General features: G+C 35.1%; 1 protein-coding gene across 9 annotated transcripts in view; it reads left to right on the top strand.

Annotated features, from left to right (window-relative positions):
- Positions 1 to 20,022, top strand: part of NFIB (nuclear factor I B) — a 255,890-nt gene that overhangs the window by 217,346 nt on the left and 18,522 nt on the right. For 4 of the 9 annotated variants that reach the window (XM_069576579.1, XM_069576577.1, XM_069576583.1 and 1 more), the window contains exons 7-10: positions 2,875 to 3,009; positions 6,895 to 7,079; positions 11,288 to 11,426; positions 14,496 to 14,578. In XM_069576579.1, coding sequence (XP_069432680.1) covers positions 2,875 to 3,009; positions 6,895 to 7,079; positions 11,288 to 11,426; positions 14,496 to 14,578 — 542 coding nt within the window. Of the gene's footprint in view, positions 1 to 2,874; positions 3,010 to 6,894; positions 7,080 to 11,287; positions 11,454 to 14,495; positions 14,579 to 20,022 lie in introns of all 9 variants that reach the window. The other 5 variants (XM_069576578.1, XM_069576575.1, XM_069576581.1 and 2 more) reach the window with 2 other exon arrangements.

Genomic DNA, 20,022 nt, shown 5'->3' with positions numbered 1-20,022 from the left:
TTTTAAATGATGTTCAGTATATGGTTTATTGCTTGTAGTATGGAGTCTTTAGAAACTCATTTACTCAGGTTAATTTTATTCAAAATTTATATTGAAGTACAATGTAAGCTGTCAATAGAAACTTGTGTTTCTTTTTCTGAGTTAATTTTAAATTAAAAATTTGGAATGGAAACTTATTACATCACCTATCAAGTGAGGGATGGAAAAAGCAGTTCTTTCTACCTCTAATAATCTGTATATTTGTGATTAACTTACAGCAGGCCTAAACGTATATTTGTGGTGTTGCCTTTCAAAATCGCATAGCTCTTAAGTGAAATTAACTAATATTTTTGGCATTTTTCAAGGTAATTTAGCTGAAATGAACTTCCTTTGTGTATTTTTAAAATAGTTTAAAAATTTCTCTCTTTTTGGTAACACTATTAATTTTGTGATTTCGTTAGTGAAATGTGTTTTTCCTTTTTGAGAGAGTGTAAGGAAATGGTACACTGACTCATCAAAGTTCTCATAGGTTAGTGACAACCAGTTAGTCACAAATTGTAGCTTAAGGCTACAAATACTCCTGTCATCTTTTCATAGACTGATGTCTGCTATGGTTACAGTAGCATATCTATTCTTTCCATGCTAGTGAACTGAAAGCATATATTTAATTTTATCAGATGCTTTTCCCAGAATTTAGGTAATTTTTTAAATGGTAAAACAATGATAACTAGTTTCTTGTATCAATAGCACCATGAATTTTTTTCTCATGTCAAAAAGTTACCAATTAAAAATGCAACTTGTAAATATATTTTATGTGTGATAAAGTTAGGGTTTTTTGAAATAAAATTTTCTCTTTTTTTAGAGATACAAACTGAAATATTTATAGGTGGAATTATATGATGCCTGAGATTTGATTCAAAGTAATACAGGAGGGCAAGTATAGATGGGATAAAAATGAAATAATTCAATTGTCGAAGAAGCTGGGTGATGAGTGCCATAGAAGAATTACTATTCTGTCTACCTGGTGTATATTTAAAGTTTTTGATAATGGAAATCTAAACTTAATAGCTCATATGATTTTTGGAATATTTTACTCTATATTTATAAACTCTATAAGAATTAACATTACTTAAGATGTTGAGAAAAAGGGTACGCATCCTTGCCAACCGGGGTTTCCTCCTGAATCCCCCATTCGAACTAGCTGCATGGTACAACCTCACAGTCACCCAAGACAATGACCTTCTACACTAGTTATTCATTAAACTGGGTCAGTTCTGTTGAAGTATCTATTATTACATTAGCTCTGTCTGTATTGTTCTTCCAAGTCTCAGTATTTTGGCAGTATAAAATATTTGTGGGATGAATGAATGAATAAAGCCGTGAATACTTCTGTCACAGCACTTTTTACATTGTTTTATGATTCCTTCTTAACTTGTCTATATTCCCTCTCTAGGTATCAAGTTTTACAGAGGCTGAAGCCAAATCTAGGTCATATCATGTCCCCAGCAACTAGCACAGTGTTAGCCTATATTAGACCTTCAGTAAATATCTATGGGATGACTATATTAATTAATCTTCTCAAGTAATACCCAGGATGGCTGTTTTTATTTCAACTAATTCATCTTCCCTGTAGTTTTTAGGGAGATTGCTCTACACAGCAAATGTGATCCTATTTTGCTCATCAGTACTGTTTCCTTATTAGAGTAAATTTTTAGACATTTATACACAAAGTCTGTGACCACTCATTGTGCAGGTCCTGCCAGCTGTTCACTTCCTCCCTCATCTTTGTACTTGTTGACGTAGAGACTACATGTACTACTTAAACAGATTTTGTGCCTCCCATCTTCTGAACATTTCCTCTTCTGGAAATGTCACCGCCATCCATGTTTTAAACATGGCATCGCTTCCTTAACCTGAGGAAGCTGAGGCGATCAATGTCCCTGTACAGTGAGGCTGGAGAAGTAGCATCCAACACTGCAGTACCTCTGCTGTCAGCATGCTTCCTCCTCCTTGATACTGGCAAGCATTTTCTTATCATTTTTCTCTTCACTAAGAGTAAATATCCCTGCAGCAGCCATTGCTTTTTAATTTTTTGTAACATCCTCCCTTTAGCTAGCAAATAGAAGAACTCTAAATATCTCCAGAATGAGCAAATTAGGGAATGTCTTTTTTGCTCAACAAATGATATCGTTCTTCAGTTGCTAAGCCATGTTCGACTCTTTGCAACCTCTTGAACTGCAGCACGCCAGGCTCCCTGTCCTTCATTACCTACCTGAATTTGCTCAAACTCATGTCTGTTTAGTCAGTGATGCCATTTAACCATCTCATGTTCTGTCGCACCCTTCTCCTCTTACCCTCAGTGAGTCGATTCTTCCCATCAGGTGGCCAAAGGATTGGAGCTTCAGCGTCAGCATCAGTCCTTCCAGTGAATATTCAGGGTTGATTTAGTTTGTCATAAAAAAATTTAAATTACTGATATACTTACCAGCATACTCAAAGGTTATTTTTCACTTTTGCACCAGGTTTTCTTCTATTTTCTTCCATACATAGTCAGTTAATCAAAAGACAAACCCCTGAATTGATACACTTATGAATGAAATGCTGAGGTTAGAAAAGACCTAGATGTGAACCAAAGTACCATGGGATGCTAAGTTCAAGATTCATTTAGTAGTTGAAATAATTCTGATGATACTTTTAATGAAGCTTCAGTAGAGATTGTTTCTGACAGATATTTTAAAACTCCAACATAGCTGGGTCTTTGACTCGGAATGTATTAAAAGAGCCAGACATACAAAAATCACAAGACACTGGCAAATGAGATCTCTTACTAGGTTGGTATGAAACTTGTAGCTTGAGAATGTCATAAAGCTTGGACTTTCCTCTCTTTCTCTGTAGATATGTCTTCTCCGACTACTATGAAGAAGCCCGAAAAGCCATTGTTCAGCTCTACATCTCCACAAGATTCCTCACCAAGATTGAGCACTTTCCCCCAGCACCACCATCCCGGAATACCTGGAGTTGCACACAGTGGTGAGGAGTTTCAAGCATAGAGGAGAAACCTCCCTCTTGTTTGCAGAGTCCAAAGTCTTGGGGATGGATCAAGACTATAATCACAAGAAATAAGCAAATATATAGTTATCTTAACAGTAGCTTCCATATTGGTCCTAATTCTATATATTTTACTAAGAGAAAGATAGAATTTCATGTATACTGCTGAGTCTAAAATATTTCTAGCAGCATTGATGTATAGATTCTATTTCCATAGATGTTATTTTCTCTATAGAAATCAATATTTTAACTACTTGTTTGGGAGCAAAGTTAATCAGAAAAATAAGAGACATTTTGACAATTATTTTATATATATAAATCCTTCCTGTGGGCTAGTACACTTGATATTATGTTTAATATCATAATTTAAATAGGAAGAAGAATCCAATATTTCACATTTATACTTTGAAGGATGATTCACATCAAATGCTCTTTCAAAATTAAAAATGAGATATAATTCATCAGCAATATTGCATACTTTCTTCCTATTGCTCTTAAACCCTAGAGAAGAGTAGGCTGACTTTAAGGTGAAGAAAAATTTTTTTATATAAAAAATAATATGTTTATAGTGATACTCGTATTGCTTTAAATATATAGTGAGGCAACTCCTTATTCTTCAAAAAATAAATCTAGGTTTTAAACCTTTATTCAAGGGATATAACAACTGTTGATAATAAAATTCCTAAGTTTGGTCTATGAATATATATTGATAGGTATTGTCACGGTTCTTAAAAAATGCATAGCCTTCAATGCTATCATTAAGACAATTATAAAATTAAGAGAAGAATATACAAGTCAAATTGGTATATAATTTTTTTTACATTTATTTATTGGACTGCTAAGATAAGTGAAAAAAAATCAGTAACTATTTCATACATTTGTAATATTGAGTGGGGCAAAATGAACTTCAAAGTCAGATCACCCCTTATGATATCTGATTATTTATATTTCTAACATTTGGGAAAAATTCAACAGTACGTTTTTACATAATAAACCCTGGAAGATCCAGACAAGCCCTGCACCTTTGTCTTTTACCGTGTGTATGGTATGTTCAGTATGTAATGCATTAGGAGCTGTGGTACCCTTGTCCGGAGCAACATTTCCTCTCCTTAATGAGTAATGGTATAGTGGGGAGAGAGAGAGACCACAACACCAGCTAGGCATTGAATACAAACAGGATTGAATACATGGAGGAGGATAGATGCCTAGAAGAGGTAGGTTCCCAACAAAAGGGAACAAGCTAGGGAGACGGACATTTCAGGCAGAGCAGACAGCGAGTATCAATAAAGTGCAGGTCATTGCAGCAAGGAACTGCTGTATATTGAGGAATACACAATACCAAAATGTGCCCTGCACAGGAGAAAGATGAGGCCAAGGAAGTGGGACCAGATTGCGTCTTAAAGCACTTGCTGCTGCCCTTAAGCCGCTCCAGTCATGTCTGGCTCTGCATGACCCCATAGATGGCAGCCCGCCAGGCTCCTCTGTCCCTGAGATTCTCCAGGCAAGAATACTGGAGTGGATTGCCATTTCCATCTCCAATGTATGCATACCTGCTAAGTTGCTTCAGTCGTGTCTAACTCTGTGCGACCCTATGGACACAGCCCACCAAGCTCCTCCATCCACAGGATTCTCTAGGCAAGAATACTGGAGTGGGTTGCCATTTCCTTCTCCACTTAAAGCACTTGAGGACCATACAAACATGTGAAGTTGTTAGAATTTTATTATTGAAGCAATAGGGAACAATTGAAATATTTAGCAGAGAAGTTCCATGATTTAAATGATTTTTTTAAAATTATTCATTTGAGACTATACAGGATTAGGAAGGAGCAAGACTGGAGAAAAGAAGGCAATAAGGAAGACATTGCAATATCTAGGCAAAGAGTACATTTAAGTACATGTATGTATGAATGGATTCTTTTATAATGAAGGGAAATGTTTTTTCTTTGTAGTTGGCTTTTCTGTCTTTAAAAGACTAGAATGACTTTTATTAATAAGGTAGCCATTTTTACCTTCATGGAAATTCTGCATTCTACCTAGTTTGTATCAGGCCAACTAGAGCTTATTTGAGTACAAGTTCTTGGGAGCCCAGAGTTTTGAGCTCTGATTTGCTATGTGTCAGTTCAAATCAAAAGAGATCTCTTCCAAAACTATTGATACCAAATGATCTTAAAGCCCAGAAGACCCAATGGAGCTATTTATATATCTTCCAAGGGTTTGGGTACAGATGTAAGTAAAAACCATGGTTAAATTGAGCTGAAATTAAGAGCACTTTGACACTAAGTCAAAAGATGAGCAATTTAATTTATATGTTTGCATTTTCTTAAATTATACCTCCAAGTGTGTATGTCTCTTAAAGTAGTATTTCAAAAAGGAGTTTTGCTTTAGGAAATATGTGATTGTTCTCTGAATTGCATCCCTTTGGAGGATGCTCAGACTTCGGTGTGTGCACAGATTACATGGGACACTTTGATCTAGTAGGTCTGTGGTTAGGCCCAGGAATCTGTACTATAGCAGCAACTCAGAGTATTTCACGTGCTTTCTAAAACTTTGTTCCCTGAGAGCAAAGTTGTTCAGGGAGCAAAGTTGTGACCATAAAACTGAATTTATGATTCTGCTATGATATACATTTAAAATTTCTTGTATCTTCTGAAAGTTTTCTTTGGGGAAGATAAGCAATATCCTTAAAAGTAACTTTTTTTGTATATGATTACAGAGTTTAGGTTAGTCATTCCAGATGATCTTCATTTAAAGGTCATGGAAGGAATTTATTTTTCATATTATTACATTGTGTTATAAAAAACTAAACATTTATCATATATAATGTTCTATAACTTGGATATATAGAATCTTTAATCTTTACTTATGCATATACTGATTGATACTCTTCAAATGTACTTATATAAAGTACAAATTCAACATTGAGGAGATAATGATTATGCAATTACATTCTTTACCCATTTTTAAACTTAATAATTATATTTCAAAAATTGAATAATAAATTATGATCTAATGTTGAAAAATTACAGTAATATTAAACATTATCCACATTACATATGTTTTGTACATTATTTCTCTTCACAAAATATGTGATTTATGGGTAAGTTAATATGCCTATATGAAAATTTGCATTTCTGAGAGTAAGAAAATAGAACTCTTTTGATTTTAAAAGGAACTTTTTCATTAAAAAAAGAGTTCTCAGGTTTCCATTCAAATATTCATAAGCATTTATACAATTATTGGGTAACTGTTCAGGACGTTATTATTTACTAATTATTGGCTTCCTTTCTAAATAGTGGAAAATATTTATTTAAAATTGAAGCACACTTCTGTTTTAAGTTTTGGTAGAAAATGTGTGGGTCTCGTGACCTCTAATTATTGCTATGACTTGATCTCAACTTAGGACACAAAGACTTTTTAATCAAAAAATGTGTTCTTGTGGGAGATAACTTTGCTTAGAGAAACGTTTTACCAAGTGTTAGTTTAACCTGTAAAAGAGAATCTTGCCTGGAGAATTCCATGGACAGAGGAGCCTGGCAGGCTACAGTCAGTGGGGTCTGAAAGAGTCAGACGCGACTAAGCGACTAACACTTCCACTCTCATAAAAGAGAAACTTCTTTTTTAAAACCACTCATGGATCTAGAAAGTGAGATCGTTCATTTCCTAGACTGGACGTTATGTCTGTGTGTACTTAGCAGTCCAGGCATGGAGAATACAAATAAAAGACTAGCTTATTTTAAGAGAGTTTGGTCAAATCAGAAAAAAAATGAGGAGCTGTTGGTTGTTTAGTTTCCTGAGATTCTGCAGGGTCAGGTTGGAGCTGTAAGGACAATAGCTGACGAGTTAATCTGGCCTTGCTGTCTCTTACAGTCATCTCGACCCGGACTCCACCTCCACCCTCACCGTTGCCGTTTCCAACACAAGCTATTCTTCCTCCAGCCCCATCGAGCTACTTCTCTCATCCAACAATCCGATATCCTCCCCACCTGAATCCTCAGGACACTCTGAAGAACTATGTACCTTCTTACGATCCATCCAGTCCGCAAACCAGCCAGGTAAAAATGAGAGAGAACATATGAGTAGAGCCTAAGGGCCATGGCACAGGTCTAACCCCAAGCCATGAAGCTCACTCAGACAGTGTGTCTGGCAGAACAGCAAGCTTTTGAAATCCATCTTCAGAAAGTTTCTCGGTGACTCACTAAGTTTTTATTGAAAGGTGGCTGAATGACAGGTAGGAAGTTTGTTTCCCCAAAGGGGCACATTTGTGAAGATGTTCTTGGTTTGATGTTTTAGGATTTCCATTGGATAAAGAGAAAATTAAGGCAGAAAGTCCATTGACAAAAATGTCCTGAGCTGGAGTTCACACCTCTGAAATACCTGGTTTGACACAAAGTGCTCATTTCAGGCAGGAGCGAAGTATGAGCTAAAATAAACACAGGCAAAAGACCTTACAGTTGTATTTATAGACCAACTATTAGGTATTAAAATAAGCTTTGGTAATGTAAACATTTTCAGTGTTTGATGACTACTTGAATATTCTTTGCTCAGACATGACTGTGTTTCATAATGAGTGGCATTACCAGAAGTGTCTTTTTTTTTTTTTTTTTAATGGTAAACTGTGCAGTGGCTTGAAGGATTCTTTGTATAAATGGTGTAGCTCTGTGCCTTCTTCACTTCCTTAATATATGATTTCTTCTATGGAGAGGTCACATCATGGGGATTTGGTGCAAGAGGATTTTTCGTTATCAAGTAGACAGTATACCAAACCTGGCCTATCAATCATCGTAATATCCAAAGTCTGCAATGAAATTTCAATCTTAGGGTTTGGTATTTGGCTTTGCTATTTTACTTCCAAGACTCCTGTCTACTTCCAACCACCATTTTTAGTGCTCTGAGGGATTTTCATAAGTGTTCTGTCATTAATGCTTTTCATTTACTAAAATGCCAGCAAATAGTATGTGCATATTAATTGAGACTTAAAAAAGAAAGATCTGACAAAAAAATCCCTTTGGTGTTAATTGTTAAAATGGAGCAAAATGGTCCCTTCTGAATTTTTTTTAATCGCATATTCAGCACTGTTTTGGTTAGTTAAAATTAAATTACTTGCACTTGTTCCTCCATTGACTAGTAATACTAAGTATACCATTCTTGAATTTTGAATTTAAAGTTAAATGATTTGTGTTTCAGAAGAAAATGTTCAAATGGTATAGCACTTTTAATGGCTTAAATAATTAAGTAAAACAGGACCTTGGTATATCAATTTAGAAATAAAATTTGCTGTCAGAGCATAGATGCAGAAGTCTCAGTTCCATAGAGCATTTTGCTAGACTCAGCTGGGAACAGTGCACACAAGGTCTGATTTTAATTTGTGTAGAATTTCCATGAATAACAAAGTCTAATTAAGACATCCATTAAAAGTCCTTAACGTTAATTCAGTGTGGAAAATCTTAGAGTTCCATTGGATTTTTTTTTTAACTGATGTCTTAATTAGGCACTGTTAGGGGAAAAATTATGCAAATTAAAATCAGGCCTTTAGTGTTCTGCATTTCTTTAATTATTCATTGCTTGTTTTACGTATATTTCACTTTCTTTATAAGTTAAGGGGGCATATTAGGTGATAATCGGCCTATATTGTTCTCAGTTTTTCTTCATATTTTCAAGGTAAAAACCCAGCTTCTGAGAAGCATCTTACTCTCATCTCAATTAAAAAAAAAAATCCCTCTCAGGATTTTGTATAATAGGAGCAATGTACTAAGTCGTATAATCCTTTCCTAATGCTGTTCATCTGCAGATAAGTTGTCTCTCTTTTCATATCTACAATATGAAAGTTCATCTATTAACAACCTTAAAAGAGAAGCTTTATAATGTGGCTTCATCTGTTTGAACCAGTAGAAAACTGAAAAAGAAATAACCCTTTCATTCTTCTGACCCTGAGTTGCAGAAAAGTTGTCTGCTTTGGCTTGGGAATTCTTCCATTGTCACTTTTATTATTTTTTTCAAATGAAAGAAACATCTGTTTATTGGTTTATGTCAGTTCAGTTCCAGTAGATGAAGCATGCAGGGTAGGAAAAGTAATATCATGTTCGATGGCAGCATTTTCTTGGCAATTTTTGTCACTTTTCTGTTCTGTGCTCTCAAGTAGGTACTGTCGAACTGTTTTGGTGACGACAATATAGAGAAAGACTTTACCATCGAATGAACCACCAACGATAAAATGAGGTCACTCTTCTTTCTTGGGGGAGATACACAAAGCAGTTTTTAGCAATGATCACATAACCAGAAGTTGATGACCTGCTCTAGAAACAAATTACTTTTTCAGTTTGAAAGGAAAAAAGTAGGCCTTTATTATAAATGGTGGAGTTGTTTTTGCAGCAACATTATACCTGCTTTGATGTTTAACTCCAACTCAAAACCAGTTCATTTGCACTTCCAAATAGGACTCTTGATATTCACCCTTTTGGCTCTAAAAATGGGGAGCAGGCAGGAAATGAGTACTTGTTGACCTGTAGTCAAGTTGACTGTTGACTGTTCCTTCCCAGTATCCTCCAAGGCTGCCCTGATTTTGCTTGTTAAGCAACTCAGAAGCCTTGTCGTCCCCACAGCAATTTGGAGATTAATTACACTGCTGCTGCACTGGGTAGTGAGACAGCCATGCTATTTAATGGAATATTTTAAATAAAATTAGTCTAAATATATAATTCTTTCCTAGGTTTTCACAGAGGGGAAAATCTGGTCAGTTTTCCTGACTTCAGTTAAATACTTAATTTAGTCATGAGGAATAGTCAGGATATTCAAAAGTTCATTCTTTATAGAGTAAGTCATGTGGCCTCTGAGGCACCCAACCAAGATTTAGTTCATGTCTCTAAGTTCTGATAGTTAGGTGTTCTCAGCTGTTCATCTTTTTCTTTAAAGAATCATTGACTTGTAATTTATATGCAGGCGTTTAGATAAATATTCTGCTTTATTGCTTCCTTTGCCTTTAAAAGTGGTACGGATTATGAAGACTAAATATTTGTGGAGAATACTCTCATAGCAAGTTGTTATGTACATTATGTAGAGGAGAATTCCAACATGAATGTAATTAAGAATAGCATTCTGTCTAGAAAAATACATTCCAGTATTTCTTTCAAACAGTGTGCCTTTAGAATGGACACTATTTTTGTACTGGGGTTAAAACTCAGATAATAATATCTTTTCTATCATTGCCCAGGGATTTTCTCAGTTAACTCGCACAAATGTCAACAATCAATGTTTTATGCAACTCTCTAGGTCTGGCAATGGAAGAGTAAGAATTCAAAGATCAGAGTATATTTGATTGCCCTCTGCTTCACTTCAGCACATTTTAATTTACATTGGAAATCTTTTATTTATACATGTACGGTCAGACCTAGTTCAGCCCTTTATATCATTATATAGACCCTGAAATTTTAAAGGTTTTTAAATATCTTTCTACCTGTTTATATAAGTACACCATCCCAAGTTGAGTGGAGACCCTAGAATCGAAATTGCTTGATGTGTGTGTATGAGTGGACCTGTGTGTGAGCAAGGGCTAAAATTTTTGTGTGCTGAAGAATGGGCCTAGACTATAAATGATGATAATCGTTAAGTTCAGTGTGTTTGGTCTCCTAGAAATTCTTGTCTTTGTTGTCTCAATGATATCATTATGCAGGTAAACATTGTGTTCTGAGAGCCAAAATTGACTCATTTTAGCACATGAAGAGCAGGAAAGAAGGAAACACTGCTTCTAATTCTTACTAGCTCAGTGGTGAGCCCAAGCTAGCTTTCTAGCTTGGTGCTGTAGCCACCAAGTCATGTCTGACTCTTGAGACCCCATGGACTGTATCCCGACAGATTGCTCTGTCAGTGGAATTTTCCAGCCAAGAATACTGAAGTGGGTTGCCATTTCCTCCTCCAGGAAATCACTAAGGGCTTCTGTTTTGGCCTCAGGCTCAGCATCAAAGTCTCCACTTGAGTTTTCTGTCCTACTCTATGGAAGGCTCAGTTCTCCCTGGTTCTCAGGGTGTTGTAGAAATGACTAAACCTATATCAAGTGCCTTGTAGCCGAAGACTTTCTTTTAAACTCTGCTGCTGCTTCTTAGGACTCCTAACCATTGAGGAGCCTCTCAGCTCAGATCTGAGGGGCTTGTGTGGTGGTTACACACAGCGCGCGGGGCCCCCGCAGTCGAGTGTGCTGAGTGGAGGTGCTGGACGGGATGACTGCCTTTGGGATTGTTTCACCCGGCATTCTGTTTTTGTTTTGTAGCCTAACAGCAGTGGTCAAGTGGTAGGGAAAGTGCCTGGCCATTTCACTCCTGTCTTGGCACCCTCTCCCCATCCCAGTGCAGTGCGGCCTGTGACTCTGCCCATGACAGATACTAAACCCATCACTACATCCACTGAAGGTGAGGCAGCTTCACCTACAGCAACCAGTAAGTATTTCTGTAGGAAATGAGAAATGTCCATCGAGGGCACCTCTGGATATCTGATCCAAGGTGGAAAACCCAGCACCTTTTCCAGCTACTCAACCAGATGGAGATTTCTCATTTATGTGGAACTAGCAGGCATGATGTAGCCTGGCTCTCACACGCTCTCTCTTATCAAATTTCACTCAGTATTTGAAAAGGGAGAAGCTTATTTGTTTGAGTAAATAGCTATAACAAAAATAGTAAGTCGTGCCTGCTTGTTCAAGGTATACATTGAAAATGCACCTAATGACATAACAGTGTGCAAGGTTTTTATATCACCCAAAGAGAGATGTGATAAATGTTAGTTATTGGAGCGTTCCTATAGAAATCAAGCCCCTTCACAAGGCAGACTGGATGAGTACCTCTGTAAGATAATTGCATGTTTATATCACGGTACTTATGTCATTGGGAGAAACAGTCACACAATGTTCAGAGCAGAAAGCATTTCAAAGCTTAGTTTTAGGCACATGTCAACCACCTGCACTTTCATTGTCTGCAACTTTTTTTTTTTTATTATTTACTCTATCATGGTGCATCGGGTATTATGCCTTTTAGCATGGCCAGAACATCTGAAATGTCAGAGATTTAGCCGGTGAATTGGCAGTAGCTCATACCAGTAACCCAAACGATTCCTTTGCTTCTTTGTACAGAGTGCCCAGAAGTACACAAGAAATTATTGCAAAGCTTTTTAATTGGCTTCATCATCCAAGCTGCCAGCTTTCTAAAACTGGAGTTGATGTATACAGACTGGTAATAAAGTAGAATGGATAAAGTTCTAGTCAGGAGGAATTAGCTTGCTTCTCTTCAATTATTCTTATTTCTTAAATCCAGAGCTTCTATTTGCATTGTTAGAGCAGGAAAATCCCGATGTTCTGAAAATTCTGTGTGAAATTATAGAGATTCAGAGCCACTGGCTCTTTCTTTATTGGCCATTGGAAAGATGCTCTTTTTTTGTATGTGTGGCCCCTGAAAGACTTGGCAAGAACCTTACAAGAAAAGTGGACAATACTTGGTGTGTACAGTGAATTCAGCATTTCTTTCCCAAAATTCATGAGGCCCCATAGGCTAATAAAAACCAGATAAGCTTGTAATTCCCATTAATAGTCATTAATGCTTAGTAACTGGTTTGTTGATAGAGGGACCTACACTAGTGAATACTTCCCTGAATGCACAGAAATGGATCAGACTCAGTCAAGGAAGATTAAGGATCCTTTAGTGCTACAGGTTAGCCATGTACATTACAGTGGCTAAAATACTACATCCAAATTTCAAAGTGGATGCCTTGGCATCTTCAAGCAAACAAAGTCAGAAGTTTAAATAAAAGCAAATAGAAAACAAAGGTGTTTTTTTTTTTTTAAGTAGCTAAAATTTCCAGAAACTTCTGGTACCTACTCCTACATTGTCATTAATAGATAAGATTCAAGGAAAAATCAAACTGAAATGATCACAGCTCACTTATGGGAATACTGTCAGCCTGTTTGTTAATGAACTGTTTCTTATACTCACATACAGGTTGATCAAAAAGGGATCTGATTTGATTTACAAAATCATAAAATAGTCAAAAGGAGTATCTTGGTTATATAAAGATAGCTTCATCAGTCCATTTTCCATCCTTCATAAAAGTGATATAGTGAGCTGTTTTTCTTTCCTATAAACAAAATTGTAGCTACAATTCCGCAGGCACCACTGATAATGAAAAATTGGCCAGTTAATTCATAAGTCAATAAAATTAAATACAGAGGCCAAGGAAACCTCTTTTTCATGGTTGAAAAGAAAGAATAACACACACTTGGTGCCCACTCTGTAAGGGTGAGGCTCTTCAGTGCTGTGCATTGAATTCCAGAGATCTGGAGATTGAATGGGGGCCGCTGGCTGTTTATGGCTGCCATTGCATGAGTACTTCATTCAGGAATAAATAAAAGGTGAATTGTGAAAATCTTCATTGTTTTAAAAAGCTTACTTAAAAAAGCTTCACTGAATCAAACGAACATGGCAGAATTATTGGTTTTTAAAAAGTCTTTTAAAAGTTAATGTCTGGATTCCTCATCAGTCTGGAGGTTTTGAACCAAATATTTTAGCTTTCTTCAGACCTAGAAATGTAACATAAATGATGACAATTTAGTTTTCCTGTTTATTCTGACATGGAACAATGGGGTTGCTTAGTGCTTGGAAGATGCATTAGTCCTTTCTTTGTGAAAAGAAGCAAAACTCTTTAGGACTAGGGAGACATTTTCTGTGGAAAATTCACTCTGCACCAAAAAGTACCTAAATGAAAAGTACTGGCAAGGTGAGACCATAATAATTTAAGAAGTATTCACCTTATGCACTTACTACCTGGTGACCAAGTATTTAAAAGGGGCTGTCAACTCCCTCCCTGGATCAATCACAAAAGATTGGCTTTTTGTACTTCTGGAAAAGAAATCACTTTTTTTTTTTTTTCAGAAACATGTTCTCAAATATAATAAAAATTCTGCTTCATGTTAATAATATTAACTTTTCTTTTTAGTAAGACTTTTCAGTAAGACATTTTTCATCCTGCATCATCAAGTACATCTGCTTAAATTCCATCATTTAAAGCTTTCACTTTTTCCTAACAGACTTTCAGTCTGATTTTACATTTAGAACCACAGACCATCATTGATTATTCTGTTGCTAGACACCCAATATCTAGTAAAAAGTTATATCTGGGAAAAAGACTCTACTACTTAGCAAGTCTTTGGTACTCCTGCAAGACTGTAACTAGAGCTTGTATGAGATGACCACAGCAAAGGATAGGATATGGTTCCTGGATAGATTTGGTGGAGAAGAAGGATAAACCAGGTGACTTGAGGTCAACTATCATTTCTATCACTTGGTATTCACCCACACAAAAGAGAAGAGAAATAGAGATACATCTTTTTTTTTTTTCGGTTGCAAGTCCCACTTCTCTGGGTTTCTTTTACGTGGACAAGGTGTTCATTTGATAGTTCACAATTTTTATCTTTGTTTTTGTTCTTCCTTAATCAGCCTACACAGCCTCAGGCACATCTCAAGCCAATCGATATGTGGGACTAAGCCCAAGAGACCCATCCTTCCTACATCAGCAACAGGTGGGCAAGTTTCACCCAGGTGTGATGGTGTAGCCACGCTTTTGCATTGGTGCTTTTCTCCATGCTGTCTCTCAGATCTGGACTCAGAATGGGGCTCACGGGACTTCTGAGAAAGAAACTGATCATTTCATTTTCCAAACTATTTTCTCATTTATCTTTTGTTTCTTGTTTCTCTAAGCACGGTTTCTCAAATTGGCTCAAGACCTTTTCCCTCTCTGTAGCATATATCCATAACATCCATGAAAACAGTGTTTCAGCTAGAATATTTTTCTCAGTCTTATTGGCTGTTGAGAACTTACAGCGGCCTATAATTTTCCAAGATGGAAATTGCCAACTATTTAAAGGCCATTAGAGTAGAAATACAACACAAGTCACAGTTTGTGTTTCCTTTTTCTGGTTTTGACACTTTCATGTTTCTAGTTCTGCTCCTCGTTTTTTTGTTTTTTTTTGTTTTTTTTTTGGTTCAAGATGAGTTATGAAGGTGAAATCTCAGGCAACACATCCTTCCTATTTTAATAGGGTTAAATAGTTTACTGATTTCAGATGTGATAAAACACTTTTTTTGGTTCTGCTTTCGTACATCATTTATGTTTCAAGTAGCATTTTAAATTTCACATCTCATTAATGCTGTAAATTTAATGCAAATGAAGTGTTTATCCAAACTGAAAATATACAGCCAGGATTAATGGTAGCTTATAAACACATTAGCCATAGTCAAAAGCATGGACCATACAAATAAAAATATCCCATGATTCCAGTTACAGGATGACAGAAATAATTCTAAACACTTCCAAATTTAAATGTATTTTATGATGCATATGTTTGCTGCTCCCAAGTTTTGATAGCAGAGCAGTTTGAAATTAACAGTGTACAAAATATTACATATGGAAAAATAGTCTATAATGAATCAGAAAGAGTTGGTATTAATGACCTTGCTCTTAATTTATAATATACATTGTATGTGCATCTGAATTTTTACAGATGTAACAAGCCTGTACAGGTACTCATGTCAGCTTCTTTTGTTCTAGACCTGTCCACCTAGTTTAATCATGCATATCTGTGCCTCGCGTGGAATTTTCAGATCCTGCCCAGTTGCAGGCGAAGGTGGCAGACTGCTTATATTAAAGGTCACCACATGCAGAGTTCAGAGAAAATCATAAAAATGATAGCTTATTCAAGATACTTGACGTTTTGCCAGGTTTAAAAAAAGCAAAACAAAACAAAAGAGTGAGAACTAACTAAAAACATCTGTACACAGTTATGAAAATACCAAATAATAATTAGTGGTTTTGCCAGCTATTGGCTTTTCAACATAATTTTCTGAAATGTTGCCTTTTTTCACCTCTAAAATTGCTATAATATAAAATGTGCTATAATTACTAGAATATGGTTCTCTTTGAAAAATGTATATGTTCCTTGTGTTTTTTTAAAAAAAACTATGCAGGATTTATAGATTTAGAAACTTATTCTCTTAGAAATCATTCCACATATTTTCAGATATTCTTATCATGGGATTTGCATTATGACACATCTCTAGTTTTCAGTTAACTTTTAATTCATAGAATCATGCCTTTATTATTTAAACCTTTAGCCCCAAACACATTTAGAACATGATAACCACTTTCATGTATTTAGAAGAAATCGTCCCATCCTCCTGTCCTCGCCTAAGGCAGCTTTAATTTTTTAATTTATCACTTGTGACTGTCATTAGAGCCTCTTGTAATTATGATCACAACAGTTGATTGTATAAAAGTTACTTCTTTCACATGTCCAAGGATAAATCAAGAAAATTTTATGAGCATCAGGAGAATATTAGTGAATCTAGATAGAGTTCTGAGCACATAAATTGAAATATATATATAAGATCCAGAACTACAAACTTTTTTCATCAAAGGCCACCACTTGTTATTTAACTAGACAATGTCAAGTGAAGACATCTTACAATATAAATATGACTTGATTCATCAAATGCAATATATATTTATAGAATATATAATGTGTATTGATCTTTAGAAGAAAAATTATGTTTCATAATGAAAAATACAGTGTTCAACTTAAATACCATACAAACAGATAATTTGTCCTTTGTATAATGAAAGAGTTGGTGCTACTTTTTTGAATTGAAAGAGTGTGATATACTAATTCATAATAAGCTACAATTTAAGACAAGCAGAAAATGAATATATATGCATATCTTACTGTACATGTATATTACTAAACTAAGGCTGTAGTTAAAAGATTTCATTTAATTTAATCCTTTCAAATTTTAAAAGAATCCTAGAGATGAAATTTTATGTTTACTGTCTAGGAACAGAGGGACAGAAATGGTTTAAATGACTTCAGTAGAGTAAAGGTTATTCTTTTCTACAGCAGAAATGAGATTGATTTACTGTGTCCTTTCATTACTTTCCAAAGATTTAAAAGAGACCACTCTTCTAGCAGCAGGTTTTAAATGCATTTGGTTTAAAGTACTCAGTGATGAATGAAAAGAAAAATCAAGGGGTACATGAAATAAAGGTAATCAATCATTTTATATTAGCTAGGAGAAATTCAAAATTAGAAAGGCAATGGTTTTAGTCTGAGAGAGTTCTTTTAAACATACCCCTTAGCTTTTAATATACATGACCCCTTAAGAATAAATATTGTCCCCAGGTACATTCTTCAGTTTATTGGCGACTGTTTTATAAAGATTTATCCTTTTAGGTTATGAAAAGTATTGATGTGCATTGTCGAGTGCTATTTTTTCCTTAGAAAAGAACTTTAATATAGCCTATATAAATTAGAGTTAACAATAAATTTAAAATTGTTGAATAATTTTGACTATCTTATAAATAATCTTTCCATACAATGACACTAAAGCAGAGCTTTCAGTGTAGTTATTTCTAACCTACAAGGACACTGACTTCTTAAATTGAATGAAAATATTAAAATTAACCCTGTACTCCACTGGTAAGAGTAATATGTTCATTTTGGCAGATCTGAATACTAAAAACATATGCTTTTATAACCATTAAGTTGGTAAACATGCAGTTGTTATTAGTAATTATACATCTCTGTGCTCCTTTTTGTAATGATTATTACTGATCAATACTGGTTGCTAACTGCCTTGAAATAGTTACTTCTGACATAGGAATTTTACTGCTATTATAAATTTGTTATCTCATTTGAATGTGAAAAACAAAATCACACAGTCATAAAGAATATTTCAAAAATATTTATTTAAACCGTTTGAGTATTTTCAATTAAAAACAGCCCTGAAGTTAGTTATAATCATTAGCTCGTGCCAGCTGATCAGAACTTTGAAATTTTCTTCTATTTCTTAACTCAATCTTGAGTGTTGTTCAAGGTCTGGAACCAGACTCTCTTTGGGATGATTGACTTATTTAATGCATTCACTATTGGCATGGGGGAAATCTTAAAATCAGAACTTCAAATTGGAACTTCATTTTTCTTTGACTTTTCTGTTGGAAGATGGTGTCATGGCTTGAAGAACTCATGGGTCTCTGGCAAACTGAACTCTTTAGTCTTTGCTGAAAAATATCTTTTTACCTTTTCAGAAGTGTCAGGGACCTCTTCTCTGGCTTAACTTCATAGAAGTTTAGTAAAATGTAGTGTTTCCTTTCTGCCTTATACTTCCTAAATACACTGTGAACATTCATTATGATAGGCAATGAAGAAACTACATTTCCCAAGTTTCATCTTCCTAGGAAAATGGTAACTATATAGCAGAGTGTTGGGTATTGCTTAGAAAATACAGAAATTATTGTATTATTGTATAAATCTAGTCTAACAAATTTAGTATAAACAGTGAGTATGAGACCACTTCCTTGAATTAGCACGGCTTTCTAATCTGATCAGCTTCATAATGAGCTTGCTATCTTGCAGGTCTTTTTTCTCCTGGAAAGTCTGGTAATGTAAAAGAATCAGTTAATTTGGTGGTCACTGTTATACTTGAGTGTGAGGTCATTATAAAAGTTTAAATCCTTACTATCATACATCAATACAGCATATTTAAAAAACCTTTATTGCAGGTTAGAAATAAAAGTTTGTAGCTAAGACGCTTCTTGTTTGGAAATAAAAGATTGCTATTGGAACCAGCTACTAGAATACAAAATAACCTTTGATATAGATTTGAGATGGAGCAAATGGAAGGTCACTTTTACCTCCCTGAAACAACAAAGTCAAGTGAGCTCTAGTGTATAAGATACAAGGCTTATTTTCATATCTCAAAATTATAATCTCCTGACTATATATGCTACTTATTATTAGAGATTATTAATAATGCTACTTATTAATGAGTCAGTGGCCTAATCAGCTCAAGTCCTTGCATTACTTCTTAGTTGCATGGATTTTTTTGGTGCCCTGGCTTCCGCATGTTACATCTCTTGCATGGCTGTATGATGCTCTTATTTCAGTTTCAATCACTGGGCTAGTTTCTATCAAAATATTTTCAATACTTTTCTTGATCTAACTGTGAAACTAGAATTTGAAAGGACTTCTTGTTATGCTGAAAATTTCTGTTCTATCTAATGGCCTTTTTAAGACAATGCCTCTGTAAGATTTTTTTTATTTATCCAAGATATTCATTGAAATCTCTTTATAATATTTGTCCTGACAAATGGCATAGCCAAAGCTAGGTAGATGAAAACCTCTGGCAAGGTAGTCTTTTATTAAAGGCAAGCAATTGAAAGGCCAACTTTTCAATAAAGTCAGGAAGCAGGCTATCAACACTTGGGCTGTTCTTATTGTGTCTGTTATCATAATTGACAGCTTGACGTAAAACCCTATCACATGACTTCTGGGTAGGTATGTAAATGGATAAGAGGTCACTTTTCACATATGCTAGCTGGAAAGGAAACACATTTAGAGGAAGTTTCACTCAAAATAATGACTATGCAAATGTTTAGCTTTTTGGCTAGTTCTTAAATTTAAAAAAAAAAAAAGAAAGAAACCTTCCAAAGTCTGCTTTATCATTCATTGATTCATTCACTTACTGGTTATGAAATGTTAATATCCAGATAAATTATTCTAGATAGCATAAAAATAAAATTATGTTTACTATAATTTTAAATTTCAATCAACACATTCACAAAGGGAAAATTGTCTTTTCTGATCATTTTAACTTTAGAACCTTTAAGTAGAATCAGGGGGAAAAGGGAAATTATAAAGAGTTAAAATTATAGACATTTTAGCCTTAAATATTTTTGAGCTGTACATGAAAAACAGGGTAGGAAAAGAACAGTGACAAGCAAACTGGTATGGTGGGTGAGAAAGGGATTAGGATTCAGAAGGTGTGGTTTTAGTGTTGACTTGGCAGGACATGTCTAGGCTTGGACAAGCCTTGAAACCTTCTGTCCTGTGTTCTTATCTTGGAAAGAGAAAATGAAGAGGTTGAACTATGGGATCTCCAAGTTCCCCTGAAACCTTAAATTTTACAGGTAAAA

This window comes from Ovis canadensis, chromosome 2 (assembly GCF_042477335.2).
Source record: "Ovis canadensis isolate MfBH-ARS-UI-01 breed Bighorn chromosome 2, ARS-UI_OviCan_v2, whole genome shotgun sequence".
Taxonomy (NCBI): Eukaryota; Metazoa; Chordata; class Mammalia; order Artiodactyla; family Bovidae; genus Ovis; species Ovis canadensis.
Note: the sequence above shows the minus strand (reverse complement) of the source record. Positions and strands in the feature narration are given on the sequence as shown.